Here is a 21,972-nt window from a genome sequence, read left to right as displayed (position 1 = left end):
TCTTGCCTGGTGAATTCCATGAACAAAGCCTGGTGGGCTACAGTCCATGGGGTCACAAAGAGTTGTATACAACTGAGCAACTAACTCTAACTAATACAAATTCATGTATTACAACTGAGAGCAAAGGCTTAAACAGTACATTTACACATTAAATTCCTGTTTTTATTTATCAAGGTAAAATGAGAAGTGTCATTTAATATAATTTCTCTATTTCTAAAATCTGTACAATATAATCTCTATTGTTAGGTAAGTCCTAGGCTTCCCTGGTGGTTCAGATAGGTAAAGAATCGCCTGCAATACAGGAAACCTGGGTTCGATCACTGGGTCGGGAAGATCCCCTGAAGGAGGGCACAGTAACCCACTCTAGTATTCTTGCCTGGAGAATCCCGTGGACAGAGAAGCCTGGAGGGCTACAGTCCATAGGGTCTCATAGAGTCAAACATGACTGAAGTGATTTAGCACACTCAACTCCATGACACTGATGGAAAAGTTAAATAGGTAAAAATTAATTTGAAGAAATATTGTTTACCTGACTGGAGCTGTTCAAGTTTATCTTTTTTGTGTGAAGCCAAGTCTCCTATAAAGCAGATACCACCTTTAGCTAGCAAAGCACTGCCAGCTTGAATGCTAACTGCTCCAGTTCCATACTTATTCCTGGATACAGTAGGGAAAATTTCAGTAGAGACTGAATGACGTATACCACGGGGCACAAGGCTTATACTAAAATTCAAAAGCCTAAGGGGAAAAATAAATCATTAATTACTACTATTTAATATTTGATTTTCAGAAGTCATAATGTATAATAGCTATACAATTAGATTTAATTTGATTTAATGTTTATTGAGCACTAGTGCTAGGGATAAAAACATATATGAGATTTGGTCCTCAACTTGGAAAGCTCACACCTTAGAGAGATGAAAACAAAAAAGTAAAATACGATATGATGAGTACTAAAATAATGCTGTGAGGACATCCATAAAAGATTTATTTCTTCCTGGAAAAAAATCAGAGAAAGCTATAGAGAGATGACATTTGAACCAAGGCTTTCTCTTTTGATGCCCTGCTTTCTTTCATTTTTCAAAACTTCTGCATTTAGGTTTTGCAAATAGTCCATCATGACTACCCCTGCTACCTATGTATCAACATAACTCTTGATACATCCTGTTGCTTTCTAATATCTTTGCCAATTGCCTCAAGCCTCTTCATTTCTCAAGTTTAAATTATAAGAAAAGAATATGATTAACTTAGCTTAGCTTTTAAATCCTTGCTGCAGAAATCATAGCTTGCTGGTGCGATCTACTATGATGACCAGACACACACATACAATGCAAAAGAGGGTGAAGCAGATCTCTTAAGAATGGACAGGTAAGACACTATAAAATGTCTAGAATATGTGTCATTCCAGGGAATTCAGATGTTAATTTGAAGATATGTAAAATGGGTAAGATGTAGAAGGAAAATTTGCAAGTCTAAATTTGCAAGGGCAGCAGTTCTCAACCCTAGTTCACTTTAAAATCACCTGGGGAGTCAACAGTCATGTGAAAAGATGGTCAACGTAAAAAATCATCAGGGGAATGCAAATCAAAAACACAATGAGATATCACAACACACCTATCAGAATGACAGTTATCAAACACACACAAACCCAAAAACCAATTGTTGGCAAGAATGTGAATAAAGGGACCCCTTATGCACTGTTGGTAGGAATATATATTGATATAGCTTTTTATGGAGAACAGTGTGGAAATTCCTCAACAGAGTTATCATATGATCCAGCAATTCCACTTCTGGGCATTAATCCAAAGAAAACAAAAACATTAATTGGAAAAGATATATGCACCTCCATGTTCATTTCAGCATTATTTACAATAGCCAAGATATAGAAACAATCTAAGTGTCCATCAATAGATGAGTGGATAGATGTGGTGTGTATATATACATATATATAATGGAATATTACTCAGCCATAAAAACAATGAAATCTTGACATTTGTGAAAACATAGATGGGCCTAAAGGTTATTATTCTAAGATACTTTAACAAAAAAATTGCTTGGGGTCTTTAAAAAATTCCAATGCTAAGCCATACTCCACACAATATAAATTATAATCTTTGGGGGTGAGCCACAGGCATAAATATTTTAAAAAATATTTTTCTAGATGATTCTAACAGGCAGGCAGGCTGAGAACCTAACCATATGGAACAATGGGACTCAAAATTGGCAAATCATCAAAATTAACTGAGGAAGTTTTTGAACTACTGATATAAGGTCACAGAGAATAAGACACAAATACAAAAATCAACGCTATCTCTAATATATTCAAAGCAAATACTTAAAAATAAAATTAACAAAGCACTACCACTTTAACAGCATCAGTAGAGTTCAGTTCAGTTCAGTTCAGTTGCTCAGTCGTGACTGACTCTCTGCAACCCCACAGACTGCACCACACCAGGCCTCCCTGTCCATCACCAATGCCTGGAGTTTACTCAAAAGCATGCCCATTGAGTTGGTGATGCCATCCAGCCATCTCAGACTCTGTCTTCCCCTTCTCGTCCTGCCTTCAATCTTCCCCAGCATCAGGGTCTTTTCCAATAAGTCAGTTCTTTGCATCAGGTGGCCAAAGTATTGGACTTTCAGCTTCAGCATCAGTCCCTCCAATGAATATTCAGGACTGATTTCCTTTAGGATGGACTGGTTGGATCTCCTTGCAGTCCAAGGGATTCTCAAGAGTCTTCTCCAACACCACAGTTCAGAAGCATCAATTCTTCAGCACTCAGCCTTCTTCACAGTCCAACTCTCACATCCATACATGACCACTGGAAAAACCATAGCCTTGACAAGATGGACCTTTGTTGGCAAAGTAATGTCTCTGCTTTTCAATATGCTATCTAGGTTGGTCATAACTTTCCTTCCAAGGAGTAAGCGTCTTTTAATTTCATGGCTGCAATCACCATCTGCAGTGATTTTGGAGCCCCAAAATAAAGTCTGACACTGTTTCCACTGTTTCTCCATCTATTTGCCATGAAGTGACGGGACCGGATGCCATGATCTTCGTTTTCTGAATGTTGAGCTTTAAGCCAACTTTTTCACTCTCCTCTTTCACTTTCATCAACAGGCTCTTTAGTTTTTCTTCACTTTCTGCCATTAAGGGTGGTGTCATCTGCATATCTGAGGTTACTGATATTTCTCCTGGCAATCTTGATTCCAGCTTGTGCTTCATCCAGCCCAGTATTTCTCATGATGTACTCTGCATATAAGTTAAAGAAGCAGGGTGACAATATACAGCCTTGATGCACTCCTTTTGCTATTTGGAAGCAGTCTGTTATTCCGTGTCCAGTTCTAACTGTTGCTTCCTGACCTGCATACAGGTTTCTCAAGAGGCAGGTCAGGTGGTCTGGTATTCCAATCTCTTTCAGAATTTTCCACAGTTTATTGTGATCCACACAATCAAAGGCTTTGCCATAGTCAATAAAGCAGAAATAGATGTTTTTCTGGAACTCTCTTGCTTTTTCCATGATCCATTGGATGTTCTCCAAGCCAGGCTTCAGCAATACATGAAGCGTGAACTTCCAGATGTTCAAGCTGGTTTTAGAAAAGGCAGAGGAACCAGAGATCAAATTGCCAACATCCGATGGATCATCGAAAAAGCAAGAGAGTTCCTCTGCCTTTTCTAAAACCAGCTTGAACATCTGGAAGTTCACGCTTCACGTATTGCTGAAGCCTGGCTTGGAGAATTTTGAGCATTACTTTACTAGCATGAGATGAGTGCAATTGTGCGGTAGTTTGAGCATTCTTTGGCATTGCCTTTCTTTGGGATTGGAATGAAAATTGACTTTTTCCAGTCCTGTGGCCACTGCTGAGTTCTCCAAATTTGCTGGCATATAGAGTGCAGCACTTTCACAGCATCATCTTTCAGGATTTGAAATAGCTCAACTGGAATTCCATCACCTCCACTAGCTTTGTTCATAGTGATGCTTCCTAAGGCCCATTTGACTTCACATTCCAGGATGTCTGGCTCTAGGTGAGTGTTCACACCATCGTGATTATCTGGGTCATGAAGATCTTTTATATACAATTCTTCTGTGTATTCTTGCCACCTCTTCTTAATATCTTCTGCTTCTGTTAGGTCCATACCATTTCTGTCCTTTATTGAGCCCATCTTTGCAAGAATTGTTCCCTTGGTATCTCTGATTTTCTTGAAGAGATCTCAGTCTTTCACGTTCTATTGTTTTCCTCTATTTCTTTGCAATGATCACTGAGGAAGACTTTCTTATCTCTCTTTGCTCTTCTTTGGAACTCTGCATTCAAATGGGTATATCTTTCCTTTTCTCCTTTGCTTTTTGCTTCTCTTTTCACAGCTATTTGTAAGGCCTCCTCAGAGAGCCATTTTGCTTTTTTGCATTTCTTTTTCTTGGGTTGGTCTTCCTCCCTGTCTCCTGTACAATGTCACAAACTTCCATCCATAGTTCATCAGGCACTCTATTAGATCTAGTCCCTTAAATCTATTTCTCACTTCCACTGTATAATAGTTTGGGATTTGATTTAGGTCATACCTGAATGGTCTAGTGGTTTTCCCTACTTTCATCAATTTAAGTCTGAATTTGGCAATAAGGACTCATAATCTGAGCCACAGTCAGCTCCTGGTCTTGTTTTTGCTGTCTTCTCCATCTTTGGCTGCAAAGAATATAATCAATCTAATTTCAGTGTTGACCATCAAGTGATGTCCATGTGTAGAGTCTTCTCTTGTATTGTTGGAAGAGGGTGTTTGCTATGACCAGTGAGTTCCCTTGGCAAAACTCTATTAGCCTTTGCCCTGCTTCATTCTGTACTCCAAGGCCAAATTTGCATGTTATTCCAGGTGTTTCTTTCTTTTTTTTTTTTTTTAATTTAACATGGCTTTCATTGGGAAAGGGGGAGGAGGGGGAAGAGGAGGTCTTGACGAAGAGACCAATAGACAAAAAAGGTAAATTAAACATACAATGCTTTTCTTTAAAAAAAAAAAAAAAAGAAGAAAAAGAAGAAGAAAAGAAGAAAATGTTGTTTTCAACAAAAGGGAAAAAAAGTATTGAAAGCCCATGAGTCAAGCCATAGCCAAAACCATATTCTATCTTAAGTAGCTTTTCTTTTTTTCCCCTCTTTTTCTTTTTTTCTCTCTCTTTTTCTTTAAATAAAATCTCTCCCCAGACCATCATCACTTTTAATCTTCCCCAGACTGGGCTTCATCTTCAGAACCTTCATCCCCAGATTTCTCAAGTGGAGGGCTTGAAGACATTTTCTTTTCCAGAGGGCTTTCTGGTTCCTTATCTTCTTCTTTGGGAGAAGGAGTCTTTTCCTTTGATGCCTTTGAAGCTGTGGGGCGACCCACTTTCCCCTTGCCTTTCACAGGACTTGGCGTCACTGTGGCCTTTAGCCTGGACTTCGGCATTTTCTTTTCTTTTCTCTCAGGCTTCGACTTCTTAACCATCTTTTTGTTTTTCTTTTTTGAACTGCCAGAGTCACTATCATCATCATCTTCTACTAGGAAATCCTCATCACTGCCGGAATCTTTCTCCTGGAATGGCGCCTCGTCCTCCTCTTCTTGCTCCTCCTCACTGCCCACATCTTCCATGAGCATCTCCCTCTGCTTAGAGGCTGCTTTAGAGGCTGCCTGCCCTTGCTGGCACACATTTTTATGATCTTCTTTTTCATCTTCACTGTCCTCTGCTGAATGAGAATCATCCTTCTTAGTCTTCACATCTTTTTCTTCCGAGTCCTCACTATCTTCCTGTGAATTCTTTCCAGATCGCCTCTTATTTTTAGCTTCTCGGGGAGATGATCGAATTTTCTTAGCTGGAGGGCCTGAATCTCTTCCATAATCTTCATCAGCATCATCGGATTCCTAAAATTGTGAATAATCAACGACCTTCCTATTTCTGACAGGCCAAGACATATTCGCTGTCGAAACAGGACCGAGTCGAGGAGCCAAAGACCAGGACCCTCCCCACCCCACACGCTTGGCGCCCCTCCCCCCAACTTTAGCCCACGAGCCCGGAGCTGCTGGCTTCTCAAACTCCGCCGCTCCCTGGTTCAGGGGCCCTTAACCAGACGAGCCCCCCACTCCCCAGTCTCTTCAAAATGTCCAGGTGTTTCTTGACTTCCTACTTTTGTATTCCAGTCCCCTATAACGAAAAGGACATCTATTTTGGGTGTTAGTTCTAAAAGGTCTTGAAAGTCTTCATAGGACCGTTCAACTTCAGCTTCTTCAGCATTACTGGTTGAGGCATAGACTTGGATTACTGTGATATTGAATGGTTTGCCTCTGAAACAAACAGAGATCATTCTGTCGTTTTTGAGATTGCATCCAAGTACGGCATTTTGGACTCTTTTGTTGACTATGATGGCTACTCCATTTCTTCTAAGGGATTCTTGCTCACATTAGTAGATATAATGGTCATCTGAGTTAAATTCACCCATTCCAGTCCATTTTAGTTTGCCAATTCCTAAAATGTCGATGTTCACTCTTGCCATCTCCTGTTTGACCACTTCCAATTTGCCTTGACTCATGGACCTAACATTCCAGGTTCCTATGCAATATTGCTCTTTATAGCAACGGACCTTGGTTCCATTACCAGTCACATCCACAAATGGATGTTGTTTTTCCTTTCTCTGTCTCTTCATTCTTTCTGGAGTTATTTATCCACTTATCTCCAGTAGCATACTGGGCACCTACCAACCTGGGGAGTTGATGTTTCAGTGTCCTATCTTTTTGCCTTTTTGTACTATTCATGGGGTTCTCAAGGCAAGAATACTGAAGTGGCTTGCCATTCCCTTCTCCATTGGACCACATTTTGTCAGAACTCTCCACCATGACCCGTCTGTCTTGGGTGGCCCTACACGGCATGGCTTATAGTTTCATTGAGTTAGACAAGGCTGTGGTCCATGTGATTAGATTGGTTAGTTTTCTGTGATTGTGGTTTTCAGTCTGTCTGCCTCTGATAGAGAAGGAAAAGAGGCTTATGGAAGCTTCCTGATGGGATAGACTGAGGGGGAAACTGGGTCTCCAGCTTAACAGCATCAAAAATACCAAATACTTATTAATCAACAAATTATGTACATGACCTTTGCAATTTACTGAAAGAAATTAAGATTTAAATAAAAGGAGATATATACCATATTCATGGATTGGAAGAATGAACATTGTTAAGATGTAAATTCTCCCCAAAATTGATTTATAAGTTAAAAGCAGTTCCAATCAAAATTCTTAAAGGCTTTTTTGGTGTGATGGAGGTTGGTAATAACATATGGATTCTAAACATTTTAAGAAAATGCAAAGCACCTAAAATAGTGAAAACAAATCTTAAAAATGAAGAATAAAGTTGCACTACCTGATTCAGACCTTAATATAGAGCTTCAACAATCAAGAATGTGAGGCAACATCATAGACAAACAAGTCAAAATAGCACAAAAGAAAGTTCAAATAGATGTATACCCAGTTAATCTGTGTACCTAAATTTATAACCATATAACCAGTTTAACAGATTTTCAATACTGGTACCACAGCAATTCAATGGGGAAAGGAAAGTCTTTTCAACAAATAGTATGGAAAAGTTTGATAAATGCATAGGAAAAACATTAATCTTGACTCCTACCTCGCATATATACAAGGTATATACAGAAACTGACTTGGAATAGATAACAGACCTATTGTAAAAGTTAAACCTATATGCTCCTAGAAGAAAACACAGAAGAATATCTTCATGACCTTGGTAGGCAGAGACTTATTAAACAGAAACCAGAAAACACTAAACATAAAAGAAAATAATAATCAAAACTAAAAGGTCTGCTCATCAAATATATCATTAAGAAAAAAAATACAAACTATTTTTGTACCTGGAAGAAAAATTTCGTGATACATGTGACAATCGATGTGCGTTCAGAACTCCATTTAAAAGTCAGCAAACAACTTGACACTTCATAACATGAGTAGCAAATAAGTACATGAAGAAGATTTCAGATCAGTAGTCATCAGGGAAATGCAACTTAGAAATGTAATGAGATACCATTTCACACACACTAGTATGGCTAAATTGAGAAAGACTGACAATACAGGATGTTGGTGAGGAGAGAAACATCTGGAACCTTACCTCATTGGCTGGAATGTAAAATTGCACAACCACTTTGAAAAACTGTTTGGCAGTTTCTTATAAAGTTACATACACCTATCTTATGACACAGCAATTCCACTCCTAGATATTTATTCAAGATAATGAAAACACAAATCTACAAAAAGACTTGTACAAGAGATGTTTATTGCAGCTTTATTTATATAGTCAAAACATGCAAAACCCAAATGTCCATCACTAGGGAAATGGAGAAACAAATTCTGGGACATTTATATAATGGAACACGACTCATCAATAAAAACAAGTGAACTCTGACACACACACAACAGGACCAATCTCAAAAACATGCTGAGCAAAAGAGATTAGATCCTAAAGAGGATGCATTGTGTGATTCTATTTATACAAAATTCAAGAACAGGAAAATTAACTTATGGTGACAGAAATCACCTGTGGAAATAGGAATTAACTAAGAGAATAAAGGAACTTTCCAAAGTGATGGAAAATGGAAATGTTTCATGTCTTATTGAGGTGATGGCTATAGGAATGCACGTTATCTGTCAAGATTCATCAAATTGCATACTTAAGATCTTATTACTTCACTTTATGTAACTCTTACCTAAATAACAAAACACCAAATCTCTCATACAGCCCCAAATACTACAGGAAAAGGTTAATGACAAACAGAAAGAGAGACAAGGGCTTTAATTTGCAGAGGTATCACAAATCAACAAGAAATAAGCAGATTAATTTAAAAATGGACAATGGTCACAGTGTCCATAGAAAAATAATAAAAAGTGTTTAATAAATTCTAAATGATGCTAAAGCTTACTTCTAGTTAAAGAAATGAAAATTAAAATAAAATACCAGTTTCCACCCATCAGAGGGCCAAATTTAAAAGTCTAATAATACCCAGTATTGGTGAAACTGTTAAACAAATATTCTCATGCTCATTAGTGGAAGATTAAATTGGTGCAATCCGTGGCAGTTAGCACTATATTTATGTTATGATTTAATTTTAATGTTAGCAAAACATCACCTGTCCAATTAAGTTAGAGCTAATTGGACTTTTATTTTTCTAATTTAAATTTCATTCTATAAATTTGTTTTTGCCTTATAATTGCACATACTATATTAATATATGAAATTCATCCCTAGCTTTTTGAACATTTAAGTAAACTTTTTAAAAAGAGTACTTGCTAGTAGGGAACAATTTATATCAGATAAATTCTAAATATCTGTCTTATAATAATCTTTATGGAAAAGATTTATGCAAAGCTGTGATCAATTTGTAATGGCATATATTTTACCTGTCTATGAGTAGAGTATCACTTGTTACAATTAAAATATCCAAGAAATTTTCCAGTTCCTTGTTACGGTCACTTGTCTGTACTAGACTCATTAGCAAACAGAGCTTGAGCAAATTGTAAGTCCCAGGAGGAACAATCTGTGATGCAAAGATGTTGGCAAGTATGGCTGTAAACTTCCAGCATGAGCTGGAGGTCAGAGAGAGGAGACACCTGAAATTGTCACTAATTCCTGAAGGAACTGAAAGTAAATATTAATACACATATTAAAAAGGGCTTTAAAACAAGCAAATGACATACAGACTAGATGTGCCACATTAAAATTATTACAATGATAATAAATTATGATTGGAGGTCACTCTGGTCTATCATTTCTACCCAAGGAACATAATAAAAGGACGCACACCCTGTGTGCCCACATAGATTGCCTGTGGGTTGCAAGTAAATTTCTAATTTTTTCTTTTAAGACCTATGTGAGCAAAGTCAGATCATGAGGCTCCTGTATCACAGTGTTTCCTTTATATTTCTGTGTTTGAAACAGTATCACATTTAGTGAGGGCTAAAAAGCAGAACTGAATATTCTGCTTTAGCGAGGGCTAAAATCAGTCCTGAATATTCTTTGGAAGGACTGATGCTGAAGCTGAAACTCCAACACTTTGGCCACCTGATGCGAAGAACTGACTCATTTGAAAAGACCCTCATGCTAGAAAAGATTGAAGGCAGAAGGAGAAAGGGATGACACAGGATGAGATGGTTGGATGGCATCACCGACTCGATGGACATGAGTCTGAGTAAGCTCCAGGAGTTGGTGGTGGACAAGGAACCCTGGTGTACTGCAGTCCATGGGGTCGCAAAGAGCCAGACACAACTGAGTGACTGAACTGAACTGAACTGAAAAAGCAGAACGGGATATATTTGAATGCTTCTGTTAAAAGGGAAGATTTATACCCTACTACTTTAACATAGACTATAACATTCTAGATCTTCTCCACTCCCTTATTTTGTCCAACTCCTGAAAGGGATGAGCAATTTAATCCAATGGGTCAGTTTGGGAAGAGCTGTGCACATATTACTCAGTCCCTTTCTCTTTCCTCTTGGGCTGTCTTCACGGAGCAATGATTTCTTCTATTCAGCCATGTCCATGGACTAAGGGAGGCCTACCTAGGGTAGGTCTTGTCACATTTAGGTGGTTAAATCTGCCTAATTCTAGAGTTTAGCAGGAGAAAGCACACTTCACCTACATATAAGTCATGTTCTGCTACCAAATCAGTAAATTTTAAAACATTTCATAGCAGAAAATACTGAAAGGATCTTTAAAATGTCTATTGTTCATTAATGCTTTCTTTCTTCAATATTTTTATTCTTTTAATAAGTTTTTCTCTTCAAAATAAGCAGAGGTGTCTTGAATTCATTGTATTTAAATTCAACTTGAAAGAAAGTGAAAGTGCTAGTTGCTCAGTAGTGATCAACTCTTTGTGACCCCATAGACTACATAGCCCTCCAGGCTCCTCTGTCCATGGAATTCTCCAGGCAAGAATACTGGAGTGAGTAGCCATTCCTTTTTCCAGGGGATCTTCCTCACCAAGGGATCGAACCCAGGGCTCCCACATTGCAGGCAGATTCTTTACCATTTAAGCCATCAGGGAAGCCCTAAATTCAATATGGGCCTCTGTTATTCTAGATAGCTATCTCAGTTCAGTTCAGTTCAGTCACTCAGTTGTGTCCAACTCTTTGTGACCTCATGGACTGCAGCATGCCAGGCCTCTCTGTCTATCGCTAACTCCCAGAGTTTACTCAAACTCATGTCCATTGAGTCGGTGATGCCATCCAGCCATCTCATCCTGTCTTCCCCTTCTCCTCCTGCCCTCAATCCCTCCCAGCATCAGGGTCTTTTCAAATGAGTCAACTCTTCGCATCAGGTGGCCAAAGTATTGGAGTTTCAGCTTCACCATTGGTCCTTCCAATGAATATTCAGGAATGATTTCCTTTAGTATAGACTGGTTGGATCTCCTTGCAGTCCAAGGGACTCTCAAGAGTCTTCTCCAATACCACAGTTCAAAAGCTATCTAGTGATTCAAAAAAAAAAAAATCTATTATTCAAGATTTAACTAGCCTGTCTTACATTTAGATATTTGTTTGCCAAATTAAGAGTAGATCTGCTCTTCACTTTTGTTTACTTAGTGCTTAATTAAATTGGAAGAAAATTATCAGTAATAAAGCAGATATTTTGGCCCCCAGCTACCTTTGCCTCTTGTCTTATTTCTTGATTGGCTAAAAACTCAGATGAGGAAGAGGATGCTATTTCATCCAGCTCTTTTTCTCAACCACAAGTTACTTAGCATTGCCTTAGCTAGAAAACAAAGGTAAGAAAAACTTTTAGACTACTCTTTAACTCCTGGCATCTTAAAACATTCTTCTCATTGGTAATTACTTTTTAAAAAATCTAAATAGAGTTTAGCCAAAAGAAAAGAATCATTCCTAGGGGCAAGTTTCCACATTATCCTGCTTTATTTCCTTCATAGCATTTATTATCTGAAATTGTCTTATTAATTAGTTTAGATTTATTCACTATCTACCATATGATTTAAGGGTGGGAATCTTGACTGTCCTGATCACAACTCTATCCCTAGTGTTTTGAAGAGTGTCCAGCACACAGGCAGCCAATACTTGTCTCCTGAACGAATGGATTTAAACTTGCAAGTATTGTTAAAATGATATTAACATTTTCCTTACCTTTTGGAATGCAAAAAGTGATACTATTTGCTTCTACACAGACAGCAGTTTGTGATGTTTTTACACAGGTTGGAATTCCAATAACCTTATACTCATTTCCTATATTCATTTTATTCACTGATTCATCTAAAATTATTAAAGACAAAAGAAAATATGTGTTTACTGAATGAAACTTTTACTGATGATATGGTTCAAAGATCTAAAACCAGTAACAATTTAATAGTTCAGTTAGCTGTTAAATATTTACTTTTGTTTAGTATAACATGCATACTGAGTGACATGAATAATATAAATTGAGGTACTTTTACTGCTGATAAATTTTGATACATCATTTTGAGCCAGTGATGAATTAACTTCAAGAAGTATGTAGCATAGCAGCTAAACAGTCTCCTAAACTCTGTTTAAATGAAACATGTTTCCATTAAATAACAAAAATGTTAATAAAAGACTTTATAAGTAATAATTTTATTTGGGAAGAAAATTATTTTTAAAAGTATTATGTACTGTCTATAATATAGGCAAGGTACTTTTAAACACACTATGTAATTATAAACTTTAAGACAAATATTGTTATCCCCATTTTATATAGAAAGAAACCAAGAGGTTAAGTGGCTTATACAAGGCTAAAGTAGTTAAGTGCTTAGTCATTCAGTCATGTCGGACTCTTTGTGACCCCATGGACTGTAGCCTGCCAGGCTCCTTTGTCCACGGGGATTCCAAGCTAGAATACTGGAGTGGGTTGCCATGCCCTCCTCCAGGGGATCTTCCCAACCCAAGGATTGAACCCAGGTCTCCCGCATTGCACATGGATTCTTACCGTCTGAGCTACCAGGGAAGCCCAAGTAGTTAAGTAGCCGAGTTGAAATTCCTGTCTGGGTCTGCTCCTGTCTAAAGTCTACCCACAAGACACTTTACTAGGTTCCTCTCACCTTTACGGATTGAGCAAAGCCTTTGCACAAGTTCAAAATTTATTCTGAAAAACTAAAAAGTCTTGATCCTCCATTACACAGTTAGAATTTGGATGGTTGTAAAGCTGTGAAAGAAAGGCTTACAAGCAGGAGCAAGGATTAACCTCCCTCTGTGAGTAAACAGTGATCCCTGTTTCTCCCTCTCTGTTCTTTCTCTCTCTCTCTCTAGCTCCACAGAGTATATTGGTAAACCCTGGGAAGAATCAGGCCCAAGACTTCAGAAAATAAAAACCCCAAACCAAATAAACAAACCAACACTCCCTCTTCCCCTACCCCCCCAAACCCCTGAGGAAAATTAAATAAATCATTTTTCAGCTGTTCCCTGGACTCTTAGAGTTTGGTGAATGTATCCTGAGGTCAAAAAAGGATCAAGAGAAAGGCTATGAGACTGGGAAGTCTGGGTATCTCTTCTGATAATCCCCAAAGGCCTCCTTTTATTAATTTAATTTAAAAAAATTCATTTGGGTTCTATTAAAAGTTTATTTGAAGAAAGGGTTTTCTACTAAAATATATGTTGGATAGTCACTTATATTTCTATATTGTAATGTATGGTTTGTATTCAGTAGAATTAAGTAGTTAAAATAATAGACTTTGCAGCTAGAATGCCTGAGTTTGAATCATGGTTATGTCATGTGCTAGCTGTGTAACCTTGGAAAAGTTATTTAACTTCTCTGTGCATCCATTTCCACACTGTAAATGGAGACAACAATTGAAAGAGTTGAGAGTTGCTTTGATTAAATGAGTTAATATATGTAAAAGTGTCTGGCACACAATACTTGGTATTAAAAATTATAGTCATCTGGGCTTACATGCCTGCCTTGTCCTTGTCAAGCCATGGTGAAAAGAATTCTTGTTTGAGTCTCTACTTTCCAAACTCTTGAGTTCCTTACACATGTTTGCATCCAAAATCTCTCTTTAAAAACAGTTTAATTCTTCCAATTTTAGCCCAAGAAAAGTGGCTGAACCCATCCTCATTTTCACAATTCTGGCTTCTTAATGAAGACTCACTCTTCCCTGGGTGATTGATACTGATAATGATTTCCTCCTTTATTGTAGAATCTGTCTACTCACAGGTCTTAACCCATGGAGTTCATTCATTTATTGAATGAATTTACTTACTAAATTTTTACTACGTGCAGTAAAAATTCACGTCCTACCCTCATGAACATTATATTTTAAAACATTAACTCCAATACTTACATAAGACATACACACACAATAATGGGAGATTATTACTGTAAATAACTGTCACCCTGAGATTTAACATAGTGGTTCATAGCATGTGCTAATATCTTTTTAAGTGAATGTTGTGTGACTGAATAAATAATTGGTACATTAGCTGTTTATGATTCTAAAATATTTAAGAAAGAGAAGACCTATGATTATCAAGCTATACAAGTACCATGTATAAATACCATGTTTATACCATGTATAGCAAGCATAAAGTCAAGTACATTTTAGTGCAAACAGGTCTTACCTCTGAGGAAGACTGTAAGAGATTGAAACCTAAATGGCTGGTTGTTACAATATCCTTGAAAAGCATGAAGTGACTCTGCAGTAATTATTTCAACTATCTGTTTATCTGAATGCAAAAAGCAAAAAAGAATTAGTTATTAGGATATATATTCAATTTAATTTCTACATTAAAATATCAGACATTATTTTAAAAATTATAATTATAAAACAGAAATGCATTTTACCACCAAGTACTCTAAATTTTCTGTCTTCTTGAAGTGAGGATGAACATAGATTACACAAAAAGTCATTTCTTACTGTTGCAGATTCTGTAGCACCAGGTACATGCACTCTTATATACTGAAATCCTGAAAGAAAACAGTTAAGCTAAATTTGCCTTCAGATTCAGCTTTCTATTTTCAATCCTTTCGTCCAGTCGTGAAGTCGCTCAGTCGTGTCCGACTCTTTGCAACCCCATGGACTGTAGCCTACCAGGCTCCTCCCTCCACGGGATTCTCCAGGCCAGAGTACTGGAGTGGATTGCCATTTTCAATCCTTTAAAATGAATCTAATTCAACATATAATTAAATTGGGTTTGGATGTGAGTTCACAGCAGTTCAATGGCTATTTTTTGCCAGGCACTGTGCTAAGGCACTGGTTTTATGGATATTTAAATACACAATTTCAATAGGTGGTGACCAAAAACAGACAATTTCAATACAAAGTGTTCAGAGAGAAGACAGGAGGGGCAACCAACCCAATGAGAGGTGGGGATGAACGGAAAAGTTGTCCTGGAGAAAGACTGAATGGAGTTAAGTCAAAGGGTTGAGAGAAGACATTACGTGGAGAGGGAACACCATGAACAGTCATGAAATTGTGTGAGAGAACAAGTACATCAGCAACACAAGTACACCTATTAAATTATAGGGGAGAGGTGGGGAAGAAAGAATGAATTTCAAGGTTATACAAAGTAGAATTGTAAACATTGTGAAAGTCACTCAGTCAGGGTGCAACTCTTTGCAACCCCATGGACTGTGTATTCCATGGAATTCTTCAAGCCAGAATACTGGAGTGGGTAGCCTTTCCCTTCTCCAGGGGATCATCCCAACCCAGGGATCGAACTCAGGTCTCCTGCATTGCAGGCAGATTCTTTACCAGTTGAGTTATGAGGGAAGCCCTTGTAAGCATTGAAAGTGAAAGTCAAGTTGCTCAGTGGAGTCCGACTCTTTGCTACCCTATGGACTGTAGCCTGTCAAGCTCCTCCATCCATGGGATTTTCCAAGCAAGAATACTAGAGTGAGTTGCCATTTCCTTCTCCAGGGGAACTTCCCAACCCAGGGATTGAACCCTGGTCTCCCACACTGCAGACAGACTCTTTACCATCTGAGCCACCAGGGAAGCCTAGGAGACACCAAATTTTATCCCATCCTTTTTATGCTATGAATGTTTCATAACTAATTATAAACATGATTTAAGATTAAACAATAAATTATTTTGATTTTACATTTTAATATTTACCTTTTGAAAGAGGGCATGCTTCATCTGAACAAAGAAATCTTGCACCTTGTGTATACTTGGTTACAGTTGTCATTGCAATCACAATTCCTTGCATTGTATAAAATCTTTGAGATGTATAATCACGTGGAAACTCACAAAGATCAAGATAATAACTTGGCAGAGGAGGTAAATGTGTTAACTTCAGCACTATATTAATCTAATAAGAACATAAAAAATAGTATTAATAAAAAGCGCAGATCCAATTGGACTTGCATTACAATATAGTAAATATATTTGTAGAATAAGTCAAATAAATGATTTGTTAGTATTAGGAACCAATCTTTTGAGCATTAAGAGAAAAGATATTTAAATGTAAAATTAAAATGCAAAATCCTTATAATCTGATATTTTAATTAAAAGTATTATGAACTATTATCTTTCTTTAAAAACATATATTTCCATAGAAAATAACAAAATTCTGTAAAGAAATTATCTTGCAATTAAAATTTTAAAAATAAAATAAAATCAGGGAAAAGTTTAAAAATATATATATATATATACACATTTCCTCACCATTCCCTGAAAAACAATGACAACCTCATAGCAATAAATACTTCTCATGCCCAGATATCTAAATATAATTTCTCACTGAAAGGAACCAGAGCTCTTAGGAAAAATGGCTAGTTTCAGGTCGGGGGCAGAAAAGACACTAATGAAATGTATCAAAAGGAAATAAGAACAAACTTTAAGAAGCCCCCAGTGAAAAAAAAAAAAAGAAGCCCCCAGTGACCAAAGTTAGAGAATATAAACATCAAAAAAAATGACAAAGATTCACTGAAACATATCAGATATATTTAAAAATGCATGTATTAATAGCTCCTCATAATTTAAAAATGGAAAAACAAACAAAAAATATTGTTCATCATTGGAAGCTGCTATATTTCAACTTATCACTCCAAGAATTTATAAATGGAAAGAATCAAACATTTCTTATGCTTTTCCTGTACAAATTGTATTGCAAGGTAATTAAACAGTTGATGAGAGAAAAACTTCTCTTGCAGGATAATTTTAGCTAATAAACATTGAAAGTTTTCTAAAATCTGGAAAATCACAATTTTGCAACTCCTAATGAAATAACGGAATCTAGGCAATGATTCAGGAGATCTGGGTTCGATCCCTCAGTCAGGAAGATCCCCTCGAGAAGGAAATGGCAACTGGCTCCAGTCTTCTTGCCTAGAGAATCCCATGGACAGAGGAGCCTGGCAGGCATGGGGTCACAAAGAGTCGGACACGGCTAACACACATACAGGCAATGATTATCAATGACTGCAAAAACTGAGGTGAAAGCTGATGGTAGACTGTGATTTGGAGGGGTCTGACTGACATCATCTGCACCCACCGATCAATTGTGGCATTGCTAAAAGTGGGACCACAGAGAGGGCACGTCTAATGTAAGGCAGTATGAAACATGTGACACTATAATATATTCTTGTCGAAATGAGTTGAATTTGAATCTAAGCAAGTATAATATTTAGAAGCAACTGCTATTTTTCAGAAATATGGGGTCTAGGGAATAAGGTAAATACCACATTAACATAATCAGACAAGCCCAGATTATAAGACATTTTACAGGACAACTAACTGCTGCTGCTGCTGCTAAGTCGCTTCAGTCCTGTCCGACTCTGTGCGACCCCATAGACGGCAGCCCACCAGGCTCCACCGTCCCTAGGATTCTCCAGGCAAGAACACTGGAGTGGGTTGCCATTTCTTCTTCAAAAATTCAATGGCATAAAAAGGGAAGGGAAGGAAATGCCTCTAGATCAAAAAAGACATAATGAGATATAAGCACCAGTTATAATGTGTACATCTTGTTTTGATCTTGACTTGAACAAATCAGCTGTGAGAGATTCTTGAGAATCCCAATTGGGCAAATTTAAATTTGGGCTGGACAGGATATTAGACGATACTAAGAAATTACTGTTTTTTGTAAGGGGTAATAGTGTCATTGTGGTTATAAAAGAAAAATGTTCACAATTTTTAGAGGTTGATACATACCAAAGTATGTAGGGGTGAAATATCAAATGTATTTTAAAGATTTGCCTTAAAATATTTCAGAAAAAAACTGATGATGCAGGTATGGCAAAATATTGCAAACTATTAAATCTGAGCAATAGATAATATGGAGGTTCATTGTATTATTCTCTTTATTTTAGGGTATGTTTGAAATGTTTTATTATTAAAATGTTTAATATAAGTGATGTTATAAATGAATGCAGGAAGTAAAGATGTGTATGTAGTCCACTGAACTTTGAAAAAATGTTTTAATAAAAAATATATTTTAATATAAAAATATTTATTTACAAGTTATCCTGAAAGTACTATACCTTAATTTTTTTTGTTAAATTTAACTAAAACTTACTTGAGTTTCAGTCTGCAACTGTCCAATTAGTGAGAGAGTCTTAACAGCAATATAACAGACCTGTGATTTCAAACAAGAAAACCAAAGAAGTTATGGAAGATTCCATGTGGCATAAAATTATTTCTTTCTTTAACTTACTGATTGAAAAACTTGAGCAGCTTTTAAAGGCTGGTGTAAAATGTGATTTCCAAGTTCAGCATCCAATTCAACAATATCAGAGGGATTTATTAAAACATTGAATCGATAGACAGCATAACTTTGTTTTGAATCTGTAAAAATACACAAATTTTAAAATGAAGTTAGTTATATGTAGGACTTTATTTTAAAGTTTCTAAAATAAAGTCACCTTTGCTAAACATACCATTGTAGTATTTGCAATCATCTATGAACTTCTGGAGGCCTCCACTTCTGTCAAGATAGATAAGGGCTGCCTCTTTCATTTTTAGATTTGACATTTTCTTCTAGTTAATGATTCTTCTCTTTTACTAACTGCTTAAATCACAAGTGCTAGTGAAGACTACAGAGACTGATACTCATAGAAAATATAACACCTAGAAATAAAATAAAATTTACATTTAAGGATATAAAATAAAACTGTTTACACTATTAAAGGTAAAACTGAGAGTGAAATAAAATGAGGTAAAATTTTCCACTTAAAAAAATTCCTAGGAGTTCCGTAGCAGCCTAGTGGTTCGGATTCTGAGCTTTCACTGCCTTGACGCAGGTTTAATCCCTGGTCAGGGAACTGAGATCCCACAAGCTGAGCAGTGCAGAAAAATCCTACCCAAAGGGAAACCACACTTCGGCTTCTTTTGCCAAATGATATTTTATTCAAGACTAGGTTATGAAATTCTTCACAAGATTGCAAATTTAAGAACAGGATCCTCAAATGTCTCTTTACAGAGTAAGTATACCAAAATACATTTGTTGAAAAAAATATTAGATAATGAGGTCCTAGCCTAAGGGATCTGAAAACCTGGTTCTAAATCCAGAGTTTTCTAGTTGCTGTAGGGAAATCACTTGACCTCTCTTGGCTAAGTATCTTCACCTGTAGGAAATTAAGGGGTTGTATTAGATGATAAGGCCTCTTCTGGCTTTACATTTTTTTTCAGTGACCAACATAAAACATTAAACCATAGCATTGAGAGTGGAATACATAAAATTAATTTAAAGATAGATAGCAAACAAAAATTGGAAACAATATATGCCAAATATTCGTTTAGGTGCTAGGGATAAGATGATTAAGATTGAATTCTGCCTTCAATGAGGTGCCAATTTAGAGAAGTAAAAAATAATGACTATCACATTTATTCATTATCAAATATTTATTGGGCATTTACTATTTAATGGATATCATCCTGTCCTAGCCACTGGGGATACAAAGATCAGTAAAATAAGTTCCCTATTTTTCCAAGAGTACAGTGAGGGAAAGCAGACATGTAAAAAAGTTAAAATTCTGTACAATTTATGTGCTATAAGAGAAATATTAATGTACTAGAGAGCACAGAAGGAACTGTATATGAAAGAGTTCACTAAACTTGGGGTCTTCCTCGTGTAGGGGTAATAATATTTTCTATTGTTTTAGGACATTTTGATTTAATATCGTTGAGTCATAGACATTTAAAGGTGACATTTCAGTAACTGGCGGAGAGTTAAGTGAGATTTCAGTAACTGGAGGAGAGGTGAAGAGAAGAAAAAGTTTTTCAAGGATAGAGGTAATCTCCCTTCTCCCAATTTTCACGCCTACACTATTGAATCCACACCCCTGCTACTTGTTCAGCTCATTTTCCAAAGCGAGACTGTCCTTTTGGGTAGTACATGGAGGGCGTGGGGGGGGCGCCGGCAGGGAGGCGGGGAACTTCAGAGTTTCTCAGTGCCCCTAATCTAAATAAAACGATCTCAAAGCGTGTGTTGTGTTCAGAACGTTCCATGTGTTTCATCAGACCATAATTTGGAGGCCGAATGATGGGAGACTGCTAATAATGAAATGTTTCAGTGAAGTTCAACAGGGTTGAAAAATTTGGAAGTCCATAATGATTATATAGACAAAGGGAAATCATCAAAGTTTTTAACAGGGGAGTAATATGGTCAGATTTTTATTTTGGACATCAGTGCCTGCTGCCAGAGTGGAAAGAGGGGTTGGAATAGAGGAATTCTATGATCAGTTTCTAGTCTTTGGAGATACGTAGCCCAACCTAGGGCATTAGGAATGAAAGAGAATGGAGGGGATGGATTCTAGACTTTTAAAAATTTCACGCCGGTCTACTGGTGTGGGTGGATGCTGCTGCTCTAAAAAAAATACCAAAGTCTGGGGAAGGGTAGGGAAATGACAAGGTGAAATTCATTTCAGATATGCTGACTTTGATCGGTTCTGAGGACGTCCAGAGACAGAAGAATTAAGGCGACGTAAACTAGGGCTTGGCCTTCAGTAATTTTAAAAAGACCAGAGATAACGCTCTGGGTATCACTGGTGTAAAGCGGAGGTCCTGGAGTACTGGCATTATCAAGGAAGCGGACAGTGGAGGAAAAGACAGGAACCCTTTGGGAAAGCATTAAATAAGCCAACAGGGACAAAATGTGACAGGTCTCCCCACAGCCTAAAGAACCTAAGTGCTGGTTCACCAGAAACAGGCGCAGGTCGGGTCTCCTCTCCTGACCGAGTCAGCACGAAAACACCTCACAATCAAAGTGGATGGAAGCAAGTCCGGCCTCACATCCTGAGCTCCAGGACCTCTTCCACCCACAGAGGCACTGTGGACTGTGCCTGTTGCCCCCAGCCCAGCGGGGTGTGACACCCTTCCACCCACCGAACCTCTCCTGTCACGCGCCACCTGGAGCCCAGGAGCCAGCGATGTCCTCGCGCGCATGCGCGCATCTCTGGGCCGTTGGTCGCGCAGAGCTTGCTGGGGTTGCCCCTTCCAGTCACCAGAGCACCTAGTCTGACCTGCACTCCATCTTCTTTAATATAACGGCTCTTGCTCGCTCCTTGCGAGGCAAAGAACAGAGAGAAAGATAAAAAAAAACGTTGGTTGTGTCATGTTTGTTAAAAAGCTTACATAAAAATCTCCTGGTGGGAATGCAAAATGGTGTAACAGTTCAGAAAACATTCCCTGATAAAGGACCACAGAGTTATTATATGACCCAACAATTTCGTGCCACATATTACATATTATACATATTATGTATAGATAGTATGAGAAAGAATGCAAAACGTATGTTCACACAAGAACTTACATGTGAATGTTTGTAGTATTACAATAGCCAAAAAGTGGAAACTGATAAATGGGTAAATAAGATGTGGTATATCCATATAACATGATGTTGTCAGTTCAAAAGAATGTCTGTTCAACTGAACTGACTTTTAATACTCAAAAGAATCAGTATTAAAATGTGCCACAACATTGATAAACCTTGGAAACACTATGTAAAGCAAAAGAAGCTACATAGGAAAGGCCAAATATTATAAGATTCCATTTATGTAAAATGTTCAGAAA

General features: G+C 37.4%; 1 protein-coding gene and 1 pseudogene across 1 annotated transcript in view; both read right to left on the bottom strand.

The window, feature by feature from the left end:
* The window catches only part of MCMDC2 (minichromosome maintenance domain containing 2), a 41,108-nt gene extending 22,087 nt beyond the window's left edge, over positions 1-19,021 (bottom strand). Inside the window, exons 1-9 of the mRNA XM_027561105.1 lie at positions 18,840-19,021; positions 18,617-18,747; positions 18,479-18,538; positions 16,081-16,276; positions 14,808-14,930; positions 14,585-14,689; positions 12,140-12,265; positions 9,410-9,647; positions 530-735 (exon numbers count right to left, since the gene is read on the bottom strand). Coding sequence (XP_027416906.1) covers positions 530-735; positions 9,410-9,647; positions 12,140-12,265; positions 14,585-14,689; positions 14,808-14,930; positions 16,081-16,276; positions 18,479-18,538; positions 18,617-18,747; positions 18,840-18,933 — 1,279 coding nt within the window. The 5' untranslated portion in view covers positions 18,934-19,021. The remainder of the gene's footprint in view (positions 1-529; positions 736-9,409; positions 9,648-12,139; positions 12,266-14,584; positions 14,690-14,807; positions 14,931-16,080; positions 16,277-18,478; positions 18,539-18,616; positions 18,748-18,839) is intronic.
* Positions 5,163-5,944, bottom strand: LOC113904230 (annotated as a pseudogene).
* Positions 19,022-21,972: the final 2,951 nt, after the last annotated feature.

Source organism: Bos indicus x Bos taurus, chromosome 14, assembly GCF_003369695.1.
Source record: "Bos indicus x Bos taurus breed Angus x Brahman F1 hybrid chromosome 14, Bos_hybrid_MaternalHap_v2.0, whole genome shotgun sequence".
Lineage (NCBI taxonomy): Eukaryota > Metazoa > Chordata > Mammalia > Artiodactyla > Bovidae > Bos > Bos indicus x Bos taurus.
This window is presented reverse-complemented; position numbering and strand designations above follow the sequence as displayed.